At 61.0% G+C, this 17495-nt stretch overlaps 1 protein-coding gene across 1 annotated transcript; it reads left to right on the top strand.

Moving 5' to 3' along the window:
* Positions 1–2173: 2173 nt before the first annotated feature.
* RTN4RL2 (reticulon 4 receptor like 2) lies at positions 2174–9744 on the top strand. The gene is made up of 3 exons (XM_073350585.1): positions 2174–2793; positions 6375–6862; positions 7908–9744. Exons 1-3 carry the CDS (start codon positions 2763–2765, stop codon positions 8697–8699), a joined length of 1311 nt encoding a protein of 436 aa, XP_073206686.1. The 5' UTR covers positions 2174–2762; the 3' UTR covers positions 8700–9744.
* Positions 9745–17495: the final 7751 nt, after the last annotated feature.

Below are 17495 nucleotides of genomic sequence, written 5' to 3'. Positions count from 1 at the left end.
GTGCACATCTATCCATCCCTCCATCTCAAATACGACAATAAATATATCTACCCATACACACCTGTCTAGTTGTCTTTCTATATGAACTTCTAACTATAGATTTCACCCCACATCCCCTACAGCACCTCTGTCTCTACCTATCTGCTCACATCCACATCTATCCCATACATGTCTGTCTGTCTGTCCAGCTCAGGTCCTGGGGGACAGCTCTCAGGGATAGCTCAGTGGTTTGAGCATTGGCCTGCTAAACCCAGGGTTGTGAGTTCAATCCTTGAGGGGGCTATTCAGGGATCTCCGGCAAAAATGGGGGATCAGTCCTGCTTTGAGCAGGGGGTTGGACTAGATGACCTGCTGAGGTCCCTTCCAGCCCTGATATTCTATGATTCTATGAACTCATGTTGACACGGTGGTCAGAGGTCAGTGCCATGGATCCTCTCAGGGGCATTACTCCTCACCCCATGATGCTAGAGGGATATTGCACTTGGGCCTTTCCCATTCATGCAGAGACCAGGCCATACCTGCCCTGGTGCCAGGGGAGGGGCTACAGTGCCAGAGGCTGCTGGTCCCCACCACCACAGACACCCCACCTTGCCCCTGGGGTGCCCAGCTCCACAGCCTGCTCCTCTCTGGTGGGCGGGGGGCAGGCAGCATGAGGCTCTGCATGTGGGGGTGAGGACATCTCTGCCCCACATAAGGCTCCCAAAAGATGCTGGGAAGCAAAGGAATTTTACCTCTCACTGACAATTAACCCTTTGGGGCCCAGACATGTAATGGGGGTGTGTGGAGAGGGTGGGTAGCTATGTGGGGTGGGGGTTGGGTGTGCTGGAGGGGCGGGTAGCTCTAGGGATGGGGGGCACAGTGGGGGGTTGGGTATGCTGGAAAAGGGGGCATGGAGGGCATTGGGAAGCACCCAGACTCTGCATAGCCCATCCCTGCTTGGGTCCCCGGTGCATTTTGGGTCCCTCTTGGGCACGGAGCACATGGCCAGCAGCGGATGACAGCCCCCTGAGTCAGCACCCACCGCCCACCCGCACCCGCAGCGTCTGTCTCTCCATCTTGTGATATTTCACTCCCCGGGAGCTGCACCGGAGGCAGCGCAGCAAACAAATCCTGCGCCAGCTTGTGCCGCAGCAGCCTGGCATAGCCCACCAACCCAGGCCCCCACCCCCCTGTCCAGCCCTGGGCAACATGGCCATGGTTGGGGCACACACAGCCCTGCCAGCCACAGGGTACAGCTCATTTCAACCCCCCGGGGCACAGACTGCTGGGCTGGTGGGGGGCTGGAAGTGTGAATCCTGGCGCTGGTGCCCCGGGGCACGGACCCTTCGTGGGGGGAGGGGGGGCTGGGAGTGTGAATCCTGGTGCTGGTGCCCTGGGGCATGGATCCCTCTACTTTCAGCTGGGCATACGGCTCCAGAACTGCCCCGACATGGCAAGATGAGCAGAGAAGGGGGGCAGGGTGGGCACAGGGCCAAAGTTGCTGGTTGGTTTCCTGGGAGTGTGTTGCCTGCTGGCAGATGAGTCCCTGGCAACGCCAGCACCAGCTGGTGCCCATTCCCAGCTCTCTGGCAGCGGCTCCTCCTCCCCCTCCCACCCGGCTCTGCTCCCAGATGTGCCCGTCAGAGCCCCAGAGCAAGAGAGGGGTTGGATGGGGAGGATCCCTCTCTTGGCTCCTCCCACTTCCCACCTTAAGCCCCGCCTCAGCCCCCAGCTCCCTTGCCCTGCTAGACGGTGAGCCAGCCCAGCCCCCAGGATGGCTGGCTCAGGGGGGCAGGGGATGGGGCACAGGGCCTTTCCCCTCTCGGGGACGCTGGATCTGATCCCACCCAGAGCAGGGGACTGGCTGGCTCAGGGGGGTGGGGAATGGGACGTGGGGCCTTTTCCCTGTGAGGGTGCCAGATCCCATCCACCCCGCGGTGATGCCCTCCCAAGGGTGGCGAGGCTGGGGGGCGGTGTCCTGCCCACTGATCTCGCCTGTTGCAAGGGGCACTGGCTGCCCCGCTCCCCGCCCTTTGTTGGCATCTGGAGCCCAGAGCCCTTGGGCTGCCCCCGGTGGGGCGGGGCGGGGCGGAGCCCGGCCCTAAAAGCGGCGGCCCCGCGGCAAGGGGAGGAGCCGCCGGGCCGGGATAAGGCTCCGCGGCTCGCAGAGCTCACTCCTCCCCGCGAGCTGCCGGGAGCGCAGCGTAGGGTGTCCGGAGCGCAGCGCCCCCAGCCCCGCCACGCCCCGTCCCGTTCGCGCCCCCACCCCCACCGGCATGAGGCCGCCGTGCGCTCGCTGTCGCCGGCGCAGCGGGGGCTAAGGTGCCCTCCAGGGGCGCAGAGAGAGCGCCGGGTGCCAGCATTGGAGAGTGCTGTGCGCTCAGCGCCCCTGCCCAGGCGCGGGCACTGGACTGAGTCCCCCCGAGCGCTGGAGAGCACCGCAGGCTGAGCGCACCCGGCACTGGCCTTAGAGAGTGTTGAGTGCCCTCTGCCCAGGCGCCAGCACCAGGCTGGGCACTGGCACGGAGCCGAGCACCCCAGGCACCAGCGAGCACTGTGGCCTGAGAACCCCACGCCTGGGCACCAGTAAGCCCTGCAGACTTGGCAGTGGCCTGAGTCCCCCGTGCATTGGTGTTGAGCCCCTGCAGGCTGGGCTTTGGCAAACACCGCATCCAGCTGGATCGGCGCTGGGCACCTGGATGCTGCTGGCCGAGGGTCACTGAGGCTTGGATCTGCCCCTGCCCTGCTCCGTCCATCTGCCCTTCTTCGCTTACCTTGGCAACATGCTGCCCCGGCCGGTACACCTTCTGCACGGTAAGCGCCATTGCCAGCTGGCTCCTAGGCTTCACCCCGGGGCCCGGTGGGACCGGACGGGAGCTGCTGCTGGCTTGGCAGCATGAGGAGGATAGGATGGTGCTGAGGGGTACTACCAGGTGGAGGGCAATGCGGGGGGGGGGCACAGATGGGGCGGTGTTAGGGTTGGAGGACACAGTGTCCTGGGTGAGGGGAACACGGACAGGACACTGCTGGCAGGGGGAGAGGGACAGTGCTGGGGGGGTACAGATGAGACATTGCTGAGTGGGAGACACAGCACCCTTGGGGGGGGTGTCAGGGATGGAGGGAACTGTGACGGGGCACTGACAGCACAGCTCCCTGCGGTGGTGCTGGGGAGAACACAAGCACCCTGGACGGGCATGGAAGGGGATAGCGGCGGGGAGGATGGGAGGGTACAGGGCAGCTGTGGACAGGAGGGTGCCAGGGGGCAGCAGGACACACAGCATTGGGTGCATGAGCAAGACAAGCCCTGGGGTGGGTGGGGACTGTTCATGCCCTGGCCTGGGGGGTGCAGGGCACTGCAATGGGGGAGGGGGAAGCCAGAGCAGTGCAGGCCACACTCTGTCTCCCCCCACCCAGCAAGCACAGGGACAGGGAACGGGGGAGCTGAGCACCCCCTGCTCCCGAGGCCAGGGGTGGCGCCACCCTCCTCGCCACACACCCAGCTGCTTAGTTACCTGGGGTAGGCCAGGGAATGGGCCATGGGATCTTCCCCTGTAGGGGGTGCTGGCTCTGATTCAGCCATGGAGATGAGGGGTGGGTTGGCTGGCTGGGGGGGGTGTTCTCCCAGACCCCCAAATGCACGCATCTTGTGAGAGGCGTTCCAGCTGTGCCCCCTGCAGGACAGGGCTGGGGTGGATGGGGGGGCATGTTCTTCTCTAGGGTATTTGGTGCTCAGGGGCTGGTACTCCAGAGCTGACTCAGCTGATGAGAGGGGGAGGGAGACAGATGGGTCGAGGGAGGGGGCAGATGGGGAGGGATTGGCAGGGGGGATATGAGGGGGCGAAGCAAGGATCAGAGGAGCTGAGCACATAAGGGGTGGGTCTGGTGTTGCTGCTCCCCTGGCACTGGGGGTAGGCTTGGCAGTGCTGCCCCCTGCTGGCCTGGTCCTGGTGCCCCAGGCGACCGGTGCCATTTATAGCCATTGCATTCTGCAAGAGCTCCTGGCGTGGCTAGCAGCTTATTTTGGGGGTCTTAAATTATGGACAAGCACAGAGCAGCTCCCGGCAGCACGGAGCCCCCTCGCCTGCATCACACGTTGCGTCACCACCCCACAGCCTCCCTGCCAGCCTTCGCTCTGCTGCGGAGTGTGGGAGGCTGTTCTTTAGGTATTGCCCCCTGCCCTTTTGCTCCCCAGAGCCTTCATCCTCACCCCATCTTTCTCTTCGGGGGCTCCCTCAGCTGTGGAGCCTTCTTTGCCAGCCAGCTGCCTCCTCTTAGGGCTCCCCACTCCACATCTGTCTGAGCATCTGATCCTATGGGGACCACCCCTCACCTTCGTTCCCATCAGTAGCCATCTCTGCACTGCTCCCACCCTCCATCCCCACCATCCTCTTCCTCTGTGGGAGGCTGGACTGCTCCCCCAGGCTTTAGATCTGCAGTTTCTGCCCCTCTGCTTCCCCTCCCCTTCTTCTGATCCCCCCCTTGATCTCTCCTTCCCCCAGGGCTCACTGCCCTGGTTTGCGGGGGGGGGGGCATGCCCACCAGATTCTATACCCACCTCCCTGCTCCCCTCTTTCCATGGCCACGTGCCATGTCCTGGGGACCCCACTCCCGCAGCTCTGCCTCCTGGGTCAGTGGTTCCCCTGTTGGTTGGTCAGCTGCTCAACTGGGCATAAGCTGGGGTGGCACAGACACTGCCCCAGCCCTCGGCAGGAGGGAGAGGGGGATGGGACAGCCCCAAGGGAGCTACCTACAGCCGGTGCCTGGGTCACTGCAAAGAGCCAAGAAAGTGGCTGGAGATCTAGAAAAGGAGGGACTGCCACAGTCCTGGGGGAGGGCATGGGGAATATGCCTGGGCAGGGTTCTGGGGTGCTGGCAGGGGGCCCACAAGGTAAGCGGGAGGGGAGAGGTGGCAGCTGTGCCAACCTCCCCACCCTGGGGCCAGGTGCTGATAAGGCAGGAAGGCTGGTGAAATGCAGACTGGGTGAGGGGTGCCATCCCGGCCTCTCTTTGGGGAGCGGAGTCAGACTCCAGTAAGGGACCCCTGCCCACTGGCTGGTAGCAGGGAGTGAATGGAGCGGCAGCCCAGCTAGGGCAGGTACAGGGCCTTGGGAGAGGGGGATCTGAGGGGGGAAGGGTTGGAGCAGGGAGAGAGAATAGGACAGGCCTTGTGGGAGATGAGCCCAGGGGCACAGGCAGAGCTGCCCTGATGGCACAGACAATGCTGATATGGCCATACAGAATTGGGAGGGTGGGTAGGCTGAGAATCTTCCAGCCCCCCTCCCCCTCCCTCAACCTGCACTTAGAGAGAGCCACAGGCCTGAATTATGGATGAGGCTTCTTGGGTTACAGCTGCTCTACCAGGGGTGGGGGCCCAGAACAGCCCCCCAGGCACTGGGCATTGCTGGACTCCTGCCCATCCCCAGAGGAGTGCTAAGGAGGCACTGCTGGACCAGTCCTAAGGGGACACTGCTTAATCCTCTGAGAAGGATTAAGGGATCAGAATTCAGCTCCTGAGATTCCCAGAGAGAGACAGGAAGTGCCCTATACAGGGCCTGGGGGAACTTTATCAACACCCCTCAGTGAGAGACAGGGAGTGGAGTTAGCAAGGAATGCTCCTAGGAACTACCACACTGGGTCAGACCAATGGACCATCTAGCCCAGTATCCTGTCTGCTGACATGGGCCAATGCCAGGTGCTTCAGAGGGCATGAACAGAACAGGGCAATTATTGAGTGATCCATCCCCTGCTGTTCAGTCCCAGCTTCTGGCAATCAGAGGCTAGGGAAACCCAGAGCATGATGTGATTGGGATCGTCCTTGGGTAGCTCTATGATTGTCCTATACCTGACTGAGCCTGGGGGGTCTGAGTGTGGGGATCACCCCCTGAGTAAGCCCCACTCACACGCACATACACACACTGGGTGTGTGGCTGGAGCTGCTTTGTGGGGAGAGGAACACGTGTGGGTCCTGAGTGGGGAAGGGGAGAGGAGGAGGAGGAGGTGGTGTGAACAGGAATGGCAGCAGCTTGTGTCACTCGCTCTGGCGTCAGCCGCCCACCTACACATGCTCTGGGCACATGCATTTGCACATGGGACACACGCAAAGAAGTGTTCACACGAGAACACACGAGCGCATTTGCCGCCTGGGATCAGGAGCACCCATGGCCCCAGGCCTGGGAATACTCCCCCATCCCCCTGGGAATGGAGACTCCATATTGGAAGGTACCCAAAGGACACCCCAACACACACACACACACCAGGATCACAATGCTTGGGTAGGAGAGCACATGCAAGGCAGGGGCGTGGGGGTGGCCCTGGCTGGGTGGAATTGGGGCTTTAGTGCACTGGGTGGTATTGGTGCAACAGCCCCTCTCACCTCCTGCCTCTCTGTTTTCCAGGCTCTGTCACCCCCCTCTTCTGCCTTCTGGCACTGATGGCGGCCCTGCCCCTGGGGGTGCCCACCTGCCCCATGCTGTGCACCTGCTACTTCTCCCCACCCACGGTCAGCTGCCAAGCAAACAACTTCTCGTCGGTGCCCCTGGTGCTGCCCCCCAATGCCCAGCGCCTCTTCCTGCAGAACAACCTGATCGGGGCACTGCGGGCGGGCACCTTCGGGCCCAGCACCATCACCCTCTGGCTGTACTCCAACAACATCTCCTCCATCCAACCCGGCACCTTCCGCCACCTGTCCGCCCTGGAGGAGCTGGACCTGGGGGACAACCGCAACCTGCGCAGCCTGGACCCCGACACCTTCCGGGGGCTGGAGCGTCTGCAGTCCCTACACCTCTACCGCTGCCAGCTCAGCAGCCTGCCCAGCACCCTCTTCCGCAGCCTCTTCAGCCTACAGTACCTGTACCTGCAGGAGAACAACCTGCTCTACCTCCAGGTGGGTGGGGGCAGGGATCCTGGCCACAGGGATGGACATACAGATGCCTGCGTGCCAGCAGCTCGGACTGGGGCACTGGCTGGCTCCAGGGGTGGGGAATGTGACATGGCCTTTCCCCTCTAGGGGGCGCCAGTTCCCACCCAGCTCCAGGGCGGGCACACTGGCTGGCTCAGAAAGTGATGAGTGGGACCTGGGAGACTTTTCCCTCCTAGGGGGCACCAGCTACAGTCCTGCTGAGCTGGGGGCTGTATTCCCTGGGCTTAGGCTGAGATCCCCACCTGTCGTCTTGCTGGGAGTCGGGCTTCCCGGCCGATGCAGCTCCCCTCCCCCACTCTCCTGCAGGCAGGCTGCGGGGAGCAGAGGGGCTCTTTGGTGCCTTGCCAGCCAGCTACTCTCAAACCACAGTCCATCCGGCCCCAGGCGTTGCGGCTCCTCCACAGAAAGGAGCAGCCCAGCCCCTGCAGCTTGCACCAGGGTGGGGGGCAAGGAGAGGGAGGCCCTGCCAGACAGCACTGCCTTCAGCATAGCGTGCCCTGCCCTGCAGAGATCACAGGGCTGGGAGCTGGGTGGTTAGGTGGCAAAGCTTGTGTCATGTCATCTGACTTGCCTGCCATCCGTCCCTCCCTCTCACTGTCATCTCGCCCCTCTTCCCTTCCTCCAACCTCTCTCTCTCCATCCCTCTGTCATCTCTTCCTCTCCTCCTGCTTTCCTTCCACCTCCCTCTATCATCCCTGGATCCTTCCTTCCATTCCTCCCCCTCTGTTCCACCATCCACCCTTCCCTTCCTCCATCCACCTTCTACCCCCATCTATTCCTCCATCCATCCAACTCTACCACTCCTCTCTCCCTTCTTTCTACCCCCTCTGTCCATCTGTGCTTCATTCCATCCATCCACCCCCTCTCCATCTATTCCTCCATCTATCCATCTCTACCCCTTCTCTCCTCTTCTCTCCCTTCCTTTTTCTTTTTTTCTACTCGGCTCTCCATCCGCCCCTCCTCCCCTTTTTTTTCCCCACTCTCCATCCTTCCCACCTTGATCTCTCAGGACGACCTGTTTATGGATCTGGCCAACCTGAGCCATCTCTTCCTGCACGGGAACAAGATCCGGGTGCTGTCAGAGCACGTGTTCCGGGGGCTGTGGGGGCTGGACCGGCTGCTGCTGCATGTCAACCGGCTGCACTCAGTGCACCGCTGGGCCTTCCGCGACCTGGCCAAACTCACCATCCTCTACCTGTTCAACAACAGCTTGGCAACGCTGCCAGGCGAGACGCTGGCCGAGCTGCCCTCACTGGAGTTCCTGCGCCTCAACAACAACCCCTGGGCCTGCGACTGCCGCGCCCGCTCCTTGTGGGCCTGGTTCCAGCACTCCCGCGTCTCCAGCTCGGCCGTGGCCTGTGCCACCCCGCCTGAGCGCCAGGGTCGTGACCTGCGCCACCTGAGCCAGGCTGATTTCTGGGACTGCCTCCCGGCCAACCACGGCCCGGCCCAGCCTGCCGGGGGCACCAAGCCGAAGTGGGGTGGGGAGGCCGAGGCAGGCCGGCCCCGCAGCAACAGCTCCTCCAACCACCTGTATGGGCTGGGGGAAGCTGGGGCGCCTGCCGCCGACCCCTCCTCCTTCTACCGGGACCTGCCGGCCAGTGACATCCGCAGCCCCAAGTACGACTCGCCCACCGAGGTGGACTACTGGGCCGGCTATGGTAGTGAGGAGGGCCGGCTCAAGGAGGGTTGTGCCGGGCCTGGCTGCTCCCCGCTGGACTCTGGGGCCTGCCAGCCAGGCACACTGCCCGCAGCCCTACCCCCACTCCTGCTGCTGCTGTTGGGGCCCCCCGGGCTCTGACCCAGCCCCACCAGACTGCCCCGGACTGAGCAAGGACAGCGACTGTGGGAGGAGGGGAGGACAGACCCTAAATAACCCCCCATGGCACTGAGACGGGGGGCAGGCCCTCAGCCCCCATTCTGGGACTGAGCCTGCCTTGTTTCTCTCTCACACTCACTCACACACACCTGCCCTTGTGGGCAGCTGGCTAGTGGGGAATGTGGAGTTTGAGCAACGGGTGCTTTCTCGATGCCCAGTGGATTCCTGCTGCTTGTCTGCTTTTGGATGGGAGCCTATCAGTGCAAACAGGACCCCCAGAGAACCCCCTGCTGGCACCCCAGCTTCCCTCCCCATTAGGCCCTCACACCTCCAGGGAACACCCACATAGGACCCCAACCCCAAGGGACCATTCCATGCTAGCCCCCAACCCCATTGATGTTGCTCACTGGACCCCCCCCCACCCACTGCACCATCTCTCCCACCCTGGCTAGAGCAAACTGTGCAGGGGGACCAGCTGTTGGATGCCTCTTCCCCATGCAAAAGTCCACAGCATGGTCCCTAGGAGTTATAGCTCCCCTCCTGCTGAAGAGAGAGGGGGATCAGTGTCCTTTTAATCCCCTACTGTCCCTTCTAAGCCACACCACCCCCTGCTCCCACATGCCCACAGCTGCCCCCCCAGCCCATTCCCCACATCCCTATAATCTCCACTCCAAGCTACTGCTTTCCCCCCCACACACAATTCCCCCCCCCACTGCCTCCTAATGGAGAGAGAGAGAGGGAGCAGCGTCCCCTCCCCTACAGTACTCCCAGCCCCTTCTTTCCCTTTCCCACATGACACCCCCCCCCTCATCCCCACCCACCTCTCCCTTCCCCCATCTCCGTGTTCCTGGACTGGCCCTCAGGGATGAAAGCTCTTTCCTTCTCCCCTTCCCTCCTCTTAGTCTGGTGGGATCTCCCCCAAGCCCCGCTCTGCGGCTCTGACCCCCCCTTTGCCGACACGTCTGATGCTGGATGTTTTTCTGCTGCTCACCCCAGCCCCCTTCTAACAAGCAAAAAAAAAAAAGGGGGGGGGTTGGAAAATTATTTATTAAAAAAAATTCTATTATTTTAGGCCAGTTTGTTGGACTTAGTCACTCAAGCACGTGGGCAGCAGCTGCCTTGGAGTCCAGTTCCTGAGCTTGCCTGCTCTTGTCCGGGCAGCACAGGGGTATTCAGATTGCTGGCTCCTGGCTGGCTCTCTGGATCCCATCTCAGGCCAGGAGGGTGCCAAGCCTGGTGGGTCTGAGTCCTGATGGGGTAGGTGCCCTCATTACCAGCTCCTCATGTCAGCTGGCACAGATTCCCATCCCCGCAGAGCGGGCATGGACTCAGCAGGCAGAGGAGGTGAGCAGCAGCAGCTCTGGCAGCTTTTGGTCTCTTGCCCACAGAATCTGCTCTCATTTCAAAACAGCAGCTTCTGTCTCCTGAAGCTGGCAGTGATTTGGGGGAATCCTGGTGGCCCAACCTATTGGCCCCACGCCTCCCTGCCCCTGATGACTATCCCCATTGCAGGCTCTCGCTCTCAGCATCGTAGAGAGAACCCCACAGAGGCGTGACGTGCATGCTGCTGCCTGAGTCTGCAGCCAGCGTGAGCCGATGGCCTTGGGGGTGTCCCTTTCAGCTGAGTAGGCTGTTAACTCTGGAACCCAAGGATGGTGATCTCACTGAAAATGACATGAACTTGTGGGTTGCTGCCCAAAGCCCCTTGCCCAGCATCTACCTTCAGGGGCCTGGCACGCTTGGACCCCATGTTCACTCGTGTTCTCTTGCCCCCCGCCACTTCTGTCTCCCCATTATTGGGGTTAGGGTGGGTGCAGGGTGAGCATGAGGTTGATCATGGGGTGGAGGTGAGGGATGGGGTGGGGTGGTCACATGGGGATGGGCGTTGGAGGTCAGTGAGGGGGGTCAAGGCAGGGTCTCACTGGAGCCCTGTGCTGTGGCGGCATAGGCAGATCTGGCGCTGTGCCAGAGGGGGTGGCTCTGCCTTTCCAGGTCATGTCATTCTCCTCTTGAAATATTCATGGCCTCTCTTGCAGAACAGCAACACAAGCCAGTGAGCACGGCTGCGTGAAAGAGCCTTCCCGCAGGGCAACCCAGCACTCCCTTCCCCCATCAGCATCCAGGGGTCGCCTCATGCCACATGAACCCCAGTCCCACCCCTGCCCCTTCTACCCCAATCCTCATGAGGCTCAAGGGGGCTTGGCCAGCCATGGGGGGAGAACAGAGCCCAGGACAGAACAACCACCTGCCTGGGGACACCAGGGAGGCAGGAGGGACGGGTCTGGCCATGGTACAGCTTTTGTGTTTACAAGAGGAGTTAAAGCCACACAGGGCAGGAACTGGCTCAGCCTCCCCTCAGCAGGCTGGCTGGTGTGAGCCACCATGTGAGGGGCTCTAGCCCAGAGCTATCTTCTCCCCTCCCTCCCTCTCTCAAAAAAAACCACTTGGCTGAGGGGCAGCTAAGGTAGCTCAGTGCATCTGTATCTCAGCACTTCTCTGGCCCCCTCCCGTCTCCATCTGTAATGTAGTTACCAGTTGCCCCATGCAACAGGGCTATTCTCCCCATCGTACAGAGGGAAACCAAGGCACAGAGCGACTCTGTGTGCTGACACAATTCCCCTTCCCCCCAAAAAAAGTTTTCTGAAATGATGCCCCTGGGTGGGAAGCTAATGGGAACGGAGTCTAACCAGAGGGAGTGCTGCATGCCTGAGTCTGCCCGCAGCCTGAAACAACAGCTCTAGCATGGGTACTAGCCACCCTTATTCATCACATGGAGCTGTCAACTCTGGAGTCTACTGGTGACCCCTGTGGTGCCAACCCAGTGAAACATGGCTCTGCTGCTGATCAAAGTGAGTGAGGAAGCAGAGGAAGGATGGAGAGAGATTTGTACTCCTGGGGGTGGGTCTTGGTTTGGGGGACAGGGCTTGGGAGGCTGCAGCTCAACCACAGTGCAGCGTGGTAGGATAGTAAGGGAGGTCTGCCCAGCCACTGCCAGCCCCAAATTCACACCCCCCCCCCAGTGTCACACTCTCCTGCACAACAGCTATTGTGAACACACTTGCAGCTGAAGGTGGGGAAGCAGCTGAGGGAACAGGGCTGGCCCTTTAAATCTGGTGGGGGAGGAAGGCACCTGAAGGCAATGTGGCTGGCCCTTTAAAGTAGGGGGAGTGCATCGGCAAGGCAGCTGGGAAGAATGGGGCTGGCCCTTTAAACCCTTTAAATCAGTGAGCCAGGATGGAGCTTGCAGCTGGGGTCAAGGCCAGGCCCAGTGCCTGCCAACAGGGGGCACAGCCACATACCATGGGGAGCAGCAGCGGGGCTCTGGGGTCCCTATAGCACCCCAAAGCTGCCCTCCGCAGATCTTCATAGCCAGTGCCCATTGCACATCGAACCCCCTGCCACTCAGCCACGCAGAGCCCGGCTCAAGCCAGTAACCGCCCAGCTGGCTGGCCCCTCTTCCAGGCTGCTACCTTGTTCTCCAGCAACTGGGCCAGGCGCTGGCTGTGCGGAAGCACCTGGGAAAATATCGAGGACAGGGAGACACGTAACACAAGGGTCCAAGGCAGCTCTCTGTGGCTATGTTCTCTGGCAGGCCAAGCCCCGGGAATAACCTCACTGCAGAGCCATGAGATGGGAAGGTGCGGCAGAGCTGTGAGCATTCAGGATCAGCCCAATGGGCAACATGGTCCAGTAGCTAGAGCATTCCTGGGTTCTATTCCTGGCTCTTCTGCATGACTTCAGGCAAGTCACTTTCCCTTCTGGGCCTCAGTTTCCCCTCCCACTCCTCATCTATTCAAGCTGTGAGCTCTTTGGGGCAGGGGCTGTCTCTCATTGTGTGTCTGTGCAGCCTCCAGACAGAGGCTGGAGGACTCCAACCCTGGTGGGGGTCTGGGCAGCACCTGGCACAATGGGGGCCCTGTGGAGGGCTGTGGAGGGCCTATCACTGCACGGTGGCCTGACATGACAGGGGCCTGATTTTGGTTGCTGCCTGTAGGTGCTACAAATAGTAATGTTCTCTCCCACTCCCTGTGCCAGGAGAGAGCTGGGAAGCCTCTACTGGGGGTCATCAGGGAATTGCCACACACAACCTATTGGGCAGCCATGCGATCTCCCATTAATGAAGTTCCAATTTAATGGCCTGAACAGCTGTTCACCGCGGGATCAGGGGATTAAGCGGCAGGAAAGCAAAAGATAAACATCTTCAATGGTTTTATATCTTAAAGCCATAAGGCTATTAGAAAGTACGGGACACGATTCAGGGAGCCAGCTGCACCGTAGGGATCCCCATAGCCTGGCAGCTGGTGGGACCAGCCAGGGGTGCTGATCAAAGCTACAGTCTCGCTGCCTGATGGGACCAACCCCCCTGTGGTAACGCCAGGGGGGTAGATCCACCCTGGTGGGGCTTGGCAGGGGGAACATGAGCCGTAGCGCAGGCCCAGCACAGACAACACCCCCTCATGCCCCAGAACATCTCCTCTTGTGAATGCAGCCTGGTGCCTGCCCACCATGCTGGGGTGGGTCTCCCCTGCCCTATGGTGGTCTACAGGGCCAGGGCAGAGGGATGACTCAAAGAAGGGGGCAGATGGGCGGTTCTTAGCCCGGCAGCATGGGGCCATGCTGGCAGCTGTGGGGCGTGGGTGCAGAAAAGTGGCCCAATGCACTCAGCTTCTGAGCTGGAGAGCAAGCACATGGGGCTGCGGGCAGCTGATGCCCATACAGGGATCTGAGGAGACAGGCAAAGGAAGAGCAGGTATTTAGCTTAACAAAGAGCAGGTTATGGGGGTGACTTGATCACAGTCTAAATGTATCCACATGGGGAACAGATATTTACTAATGGTTTCCTCAGTCTAGCAGGGAAAGATCTAACATGATCCAATGCCTGGGAGCTGAAACAAGACAAATTCAGCCTGGGAACAAGGTGTAAATGTTTAACCACTGGACCCACTTAGGAGCCTTGTGGTGGGTTCTCCAGCACTGGCAATTTTTCAATCAAGAGGGGCCACTTTTCTCCACTCTGCTCTGGGAATGATTTGGGGGCAGGTCTCTGGCCTGTGTTACACGGGAGATCAGACAAAAGGATCACAATGGCCTTGGCATCTAGGAGGGAGCCAGGAGTCCAGGGAGCCAGGCCTTGGAATGATCAGGTATCAGAGTCTGGGCAGGAGAAGAAACGAACTGCAACTGGACAGCGCATTGTGTGTGCCCATGTCTGAGGGTGCTGTGCCCAGTGTAACAGGCTGAGGGGTAGGAAAGAGACAGGCCCTTGGGGCAGACCGATTCCCCCTTCCCCGACCAATTCACGCTCTGCAATAAGAGTTGACCCCCCTGCCTCCAGTGATCCTCTCTGTGATCATGTGTCCCAGGATTGCATCTGCTTTCCCCTCCTCAATTCTGCAGAGGATCCGTTGCATTGGGAAGAGCCCCTTGGTTAGCCCACCACCGCCCTCTGCTGGAGGGGAGCATAGATGTGTGTCATGGGCCCCATACTGCTCCCAAAAAATGACAAATCCCGGATTGTCCAAGTGCTGGGGTGTGGGAGGGGTGCTGTCTGGGCAGGAAGTCTCTGGAGAGGCAAGGCTCTGCACAGTACAGCAGGGCGCACTCTCTGTGCAGGGGGCACTGGCAGGGCAGGTTACAGCCACGCTCTCCCTGTGTCTGGCCCAGATTCCCGGGCCCCCGGTGCCCAGAGCACAGCACTGCGTGTGACATCACAGCAGCTCACTGACCCACTTTCCAGCCAGTCAGCGAGCCCCACGAGCACAGGATCCTTGGGACGCGGGGCACTTCCCACACGCACTGATGCACACATGCAATGATACACACTCACACACACACACACATAGAGTGACATGCACACACACACCAATGCACACGCACTCACAATACGCACAGAAACATCAGATACATATGCTCACACACAGAAAGACACGCAATGGGCACTGCTGCGGGGAAGCTCGCAGTGCTGCAGGCAAGCTAGTACTGTTGCAGGGAAGCTTGCAGCTCTGTGCTCAGGCTGGCACTGCTGTGGGAAAGCTCGCAGCACCATGGGCAGGCTGGCACTGCTGCGGGGAAGCTCGCAGCGCTGTGGGAAGGCTGGCACTGCTGTGAGGAAGGTCGCAGCACCGTGGGCAAGCTGGCAGAGCCGAAGTCTGTAAAGTGACCCATGCCAGTGGCAGTGCAGACAATGCAGCGGGTCAGGTTACCAGCATGAATGTTTAATACCCCACAGCCCTGTCAGACCTTCTGAAACCCTAGAGGTGCCACTCACCTTACGCCCCCGCCCCCCACTCCAGCTGGGCCCTTCCCCCCACAGCCAGGCAGCTGATCCCCTCCCTCCCTCCCACCTTCAGCTGCCTCCGTGATTCATTGTCCCTCCCGCAGCTTCTGGGCTCTCCAGATCCTGTCTCTGTGGTCCTCTCCACTGCCTCTGGGCCCCAGCTCCTATCTCTGGGGCCCCCACTTCCTTTGGCCCCCAGATCCTGTCTCTGGTTCCCCACCACCACCCCCCACTGCCTCTGGGACCACAGATCCTTCTCTGTACTCCCCCCCAACCCCACAACCTCCCTACACAGGGACACAGAGAAACAATTTTGCCCCAAGTAACAAGGGGGCGGGGGACAGTAGGGTCCAGCCTGCCCAGAACATAGCCAAGGGCCCCTCTATCCCCCCCTTTCTGTCTCTCTTCATCCTCTGTCTCTCTCCTGCCCCCCCATTGCGGGGGTGACCCCTGGTCTTGCGGGCTCAGCTCTTTCTCTTCCCTGGGGACAGTCCCTTCATCATCCTGCCCAGATCTGCACACCAAGCCTGGCCTGTCGTCCGCTGTCCCAGGCACACACCTGCCTGCCCTCCTCCCCGCAGGGGGCACAACTGACCAGCCCCGCACCCCCCACCCCAAAGCAGATGAAGGGGAGTTAACCCTTCCCATGCTGGGGGGGGCATACCCAGAAAGAACCCTTCCCCCCAGGAGTTGGGGGAGCAGTCAAAGAAGGGGGGAATCCCTTTGTGGGGAGGAGGACCAGACTCAGTTATTGGTGCTATTAAATGCCTGACCCCCTCCCCCGCCATGATCTTCGGTGCTCACCCCATGCACCCCGCACGCCCCTTGCCAGTGTGGACCTGACTGCTCAGTGTGGGGAGGGCGGGAGGAGAGGCATAGGCTGGGGAAAGGGGGACAGGCACAGGGGGGAGGAGAGATGGCCCTAGGACACTGGAGTTAACACCCCAGAGTGACCCATGGGGCAGTTCACCCCTCTCAGAGAGATCAGCTCAGGCCCTGTGCAGAGTCAGGCAGCGTGTCAGTTACACACGGGGCTGTTCACACCCCTCCCAGTGATGGGTTCAGGCTATGTGCAGCCCCAGGCAGGATCACTGCAACGCTCACACCAGGGTCACAATTTGATGTGTTTTCCGAAGGCAAGAAACTTGCTGCTGCTTTTTTAACTGCCAGCGGAGCTGGATGCAAACCCGGGAATCCTGGGCTGGGGCTGCGGCTTGGGGTTAGTGCAGGGTGTGCTGGGCAGGTGGGGTGAACCCAGGGCATGCTGGCGGGCGCTCTCGTCTCCCTCCCCCCCATGGCCCCATGCGGGTCGGAGGGGGTTGACAGCCCCTGAAGTGCCCACCTGGCACACACAGGCCCCTGCCCTCCTGCTGTGATACTGCCTGGTCCCTATTGTCTCCCCTCCCTCCTTTTGTGCCCCTCCCCCTGCCCTCCCCCAGCTCACGCCTCTTCCCTCCTGTGGTGCAAGCCCAACACCTTGCCAGGCGTTTGCAGCCCTGACTAAGCGAGAACCTCCCACTCACAGTGCCTGGCCTTTGTTAACCCTTGCCTGACCCCACTCCAGCTGGGGTGGGGGGGGAGGCTGCCCTTGCTGGGAAGGGGGTGCAATGACAGAGAGCTCGGAGGGGGTGCTGCACCCCTCTTCCCAATCAGAACAAGGTACGCTGGGGGCATGGGCAGAAAGCATCCTTAAAACTTGGCTGGGGAGCCGTGGAGAGGGCGGGGGGAGCCATGTGTATGTGGGGCAGGCTTTTCCTCCTGGCAGAGCTGCACCAGGGGCCCCCCACTGCCCACTGGCAGGGCAGTGCCCAGAGGGCACAGATCCCCTGCTCAGGGACCCCTATCTCAATGGCCCTGGGGCAGTGAGGATGCTTGGGGGGCAGCCTCACCCCCTGGATTCTTGGGGGCGCAGAGGAGTGCTGAGGGGACTCAGCCCTGCTCCCTGGCTTCAACCCTCCTCCATGATCCCTTCGCCCAACACGCAGCCCTTTCACAGCATCTGTTCCCTGCAAAAATCGGGTTGTTTTCCCTTTTCTAGCCCCTCCCAGCACCTTTGTTTACTCATCGCTGCCTCCTGCCCCCATGCCAGCTTCGGGGGGAGGAGTCCAGCCCTCACCCCCAATAACATCTGGGCCCCTCCCCACATGTCCAAGACCCTCCTCCTCAAGCCAGCCCTCCCCTCCTGGCCCTGCAATGAGCAATCGGGGGTCCCTATGGGAATGGGGTCCCCTTTCCACACCAGGGCATGGGTTGAAGGCAAACAGAGTGGGGTGTGTGGGGCATGCTGCTGTGGGGGAGATCCATCACCAAGGATGATCTGACCCTCAAGGGCACAGGGGCCTGTCCTGATGCCCTAGGCATTAGTGCCCAGTGCTGCTCGTCTCTCCCTGCCCTGACCGCAGCCAGTGCCCATCTACACAGCAGCCAAGTGGGAGATGGCATTCCTGGTCCCTGCCTGCCAACACCCAGCTCTGCTGGGCCTGACCCCTCAAGGGTTAATA

Source organism: Lepidochelys kempii, chromosome 6, assembly GCF_965140265.1.
Source record: "Lepidochelys kempii isolate rLepKem1 chromosome 6, rLepKem1.hap2, whole genome shotgun sequence".
Taxonomy (NCBI): domain Eukaryota; kingdom Metazoa; phylum Chordata; order Testudines; family Cheloniidae; genus Lepidochelys; species Lepidochelys kempii.
The sequence above is the reverse complement of the archived record's forward strand: the minus strand, read 5'-3'. Positions and strand labels throughout refer to the sequence as shown.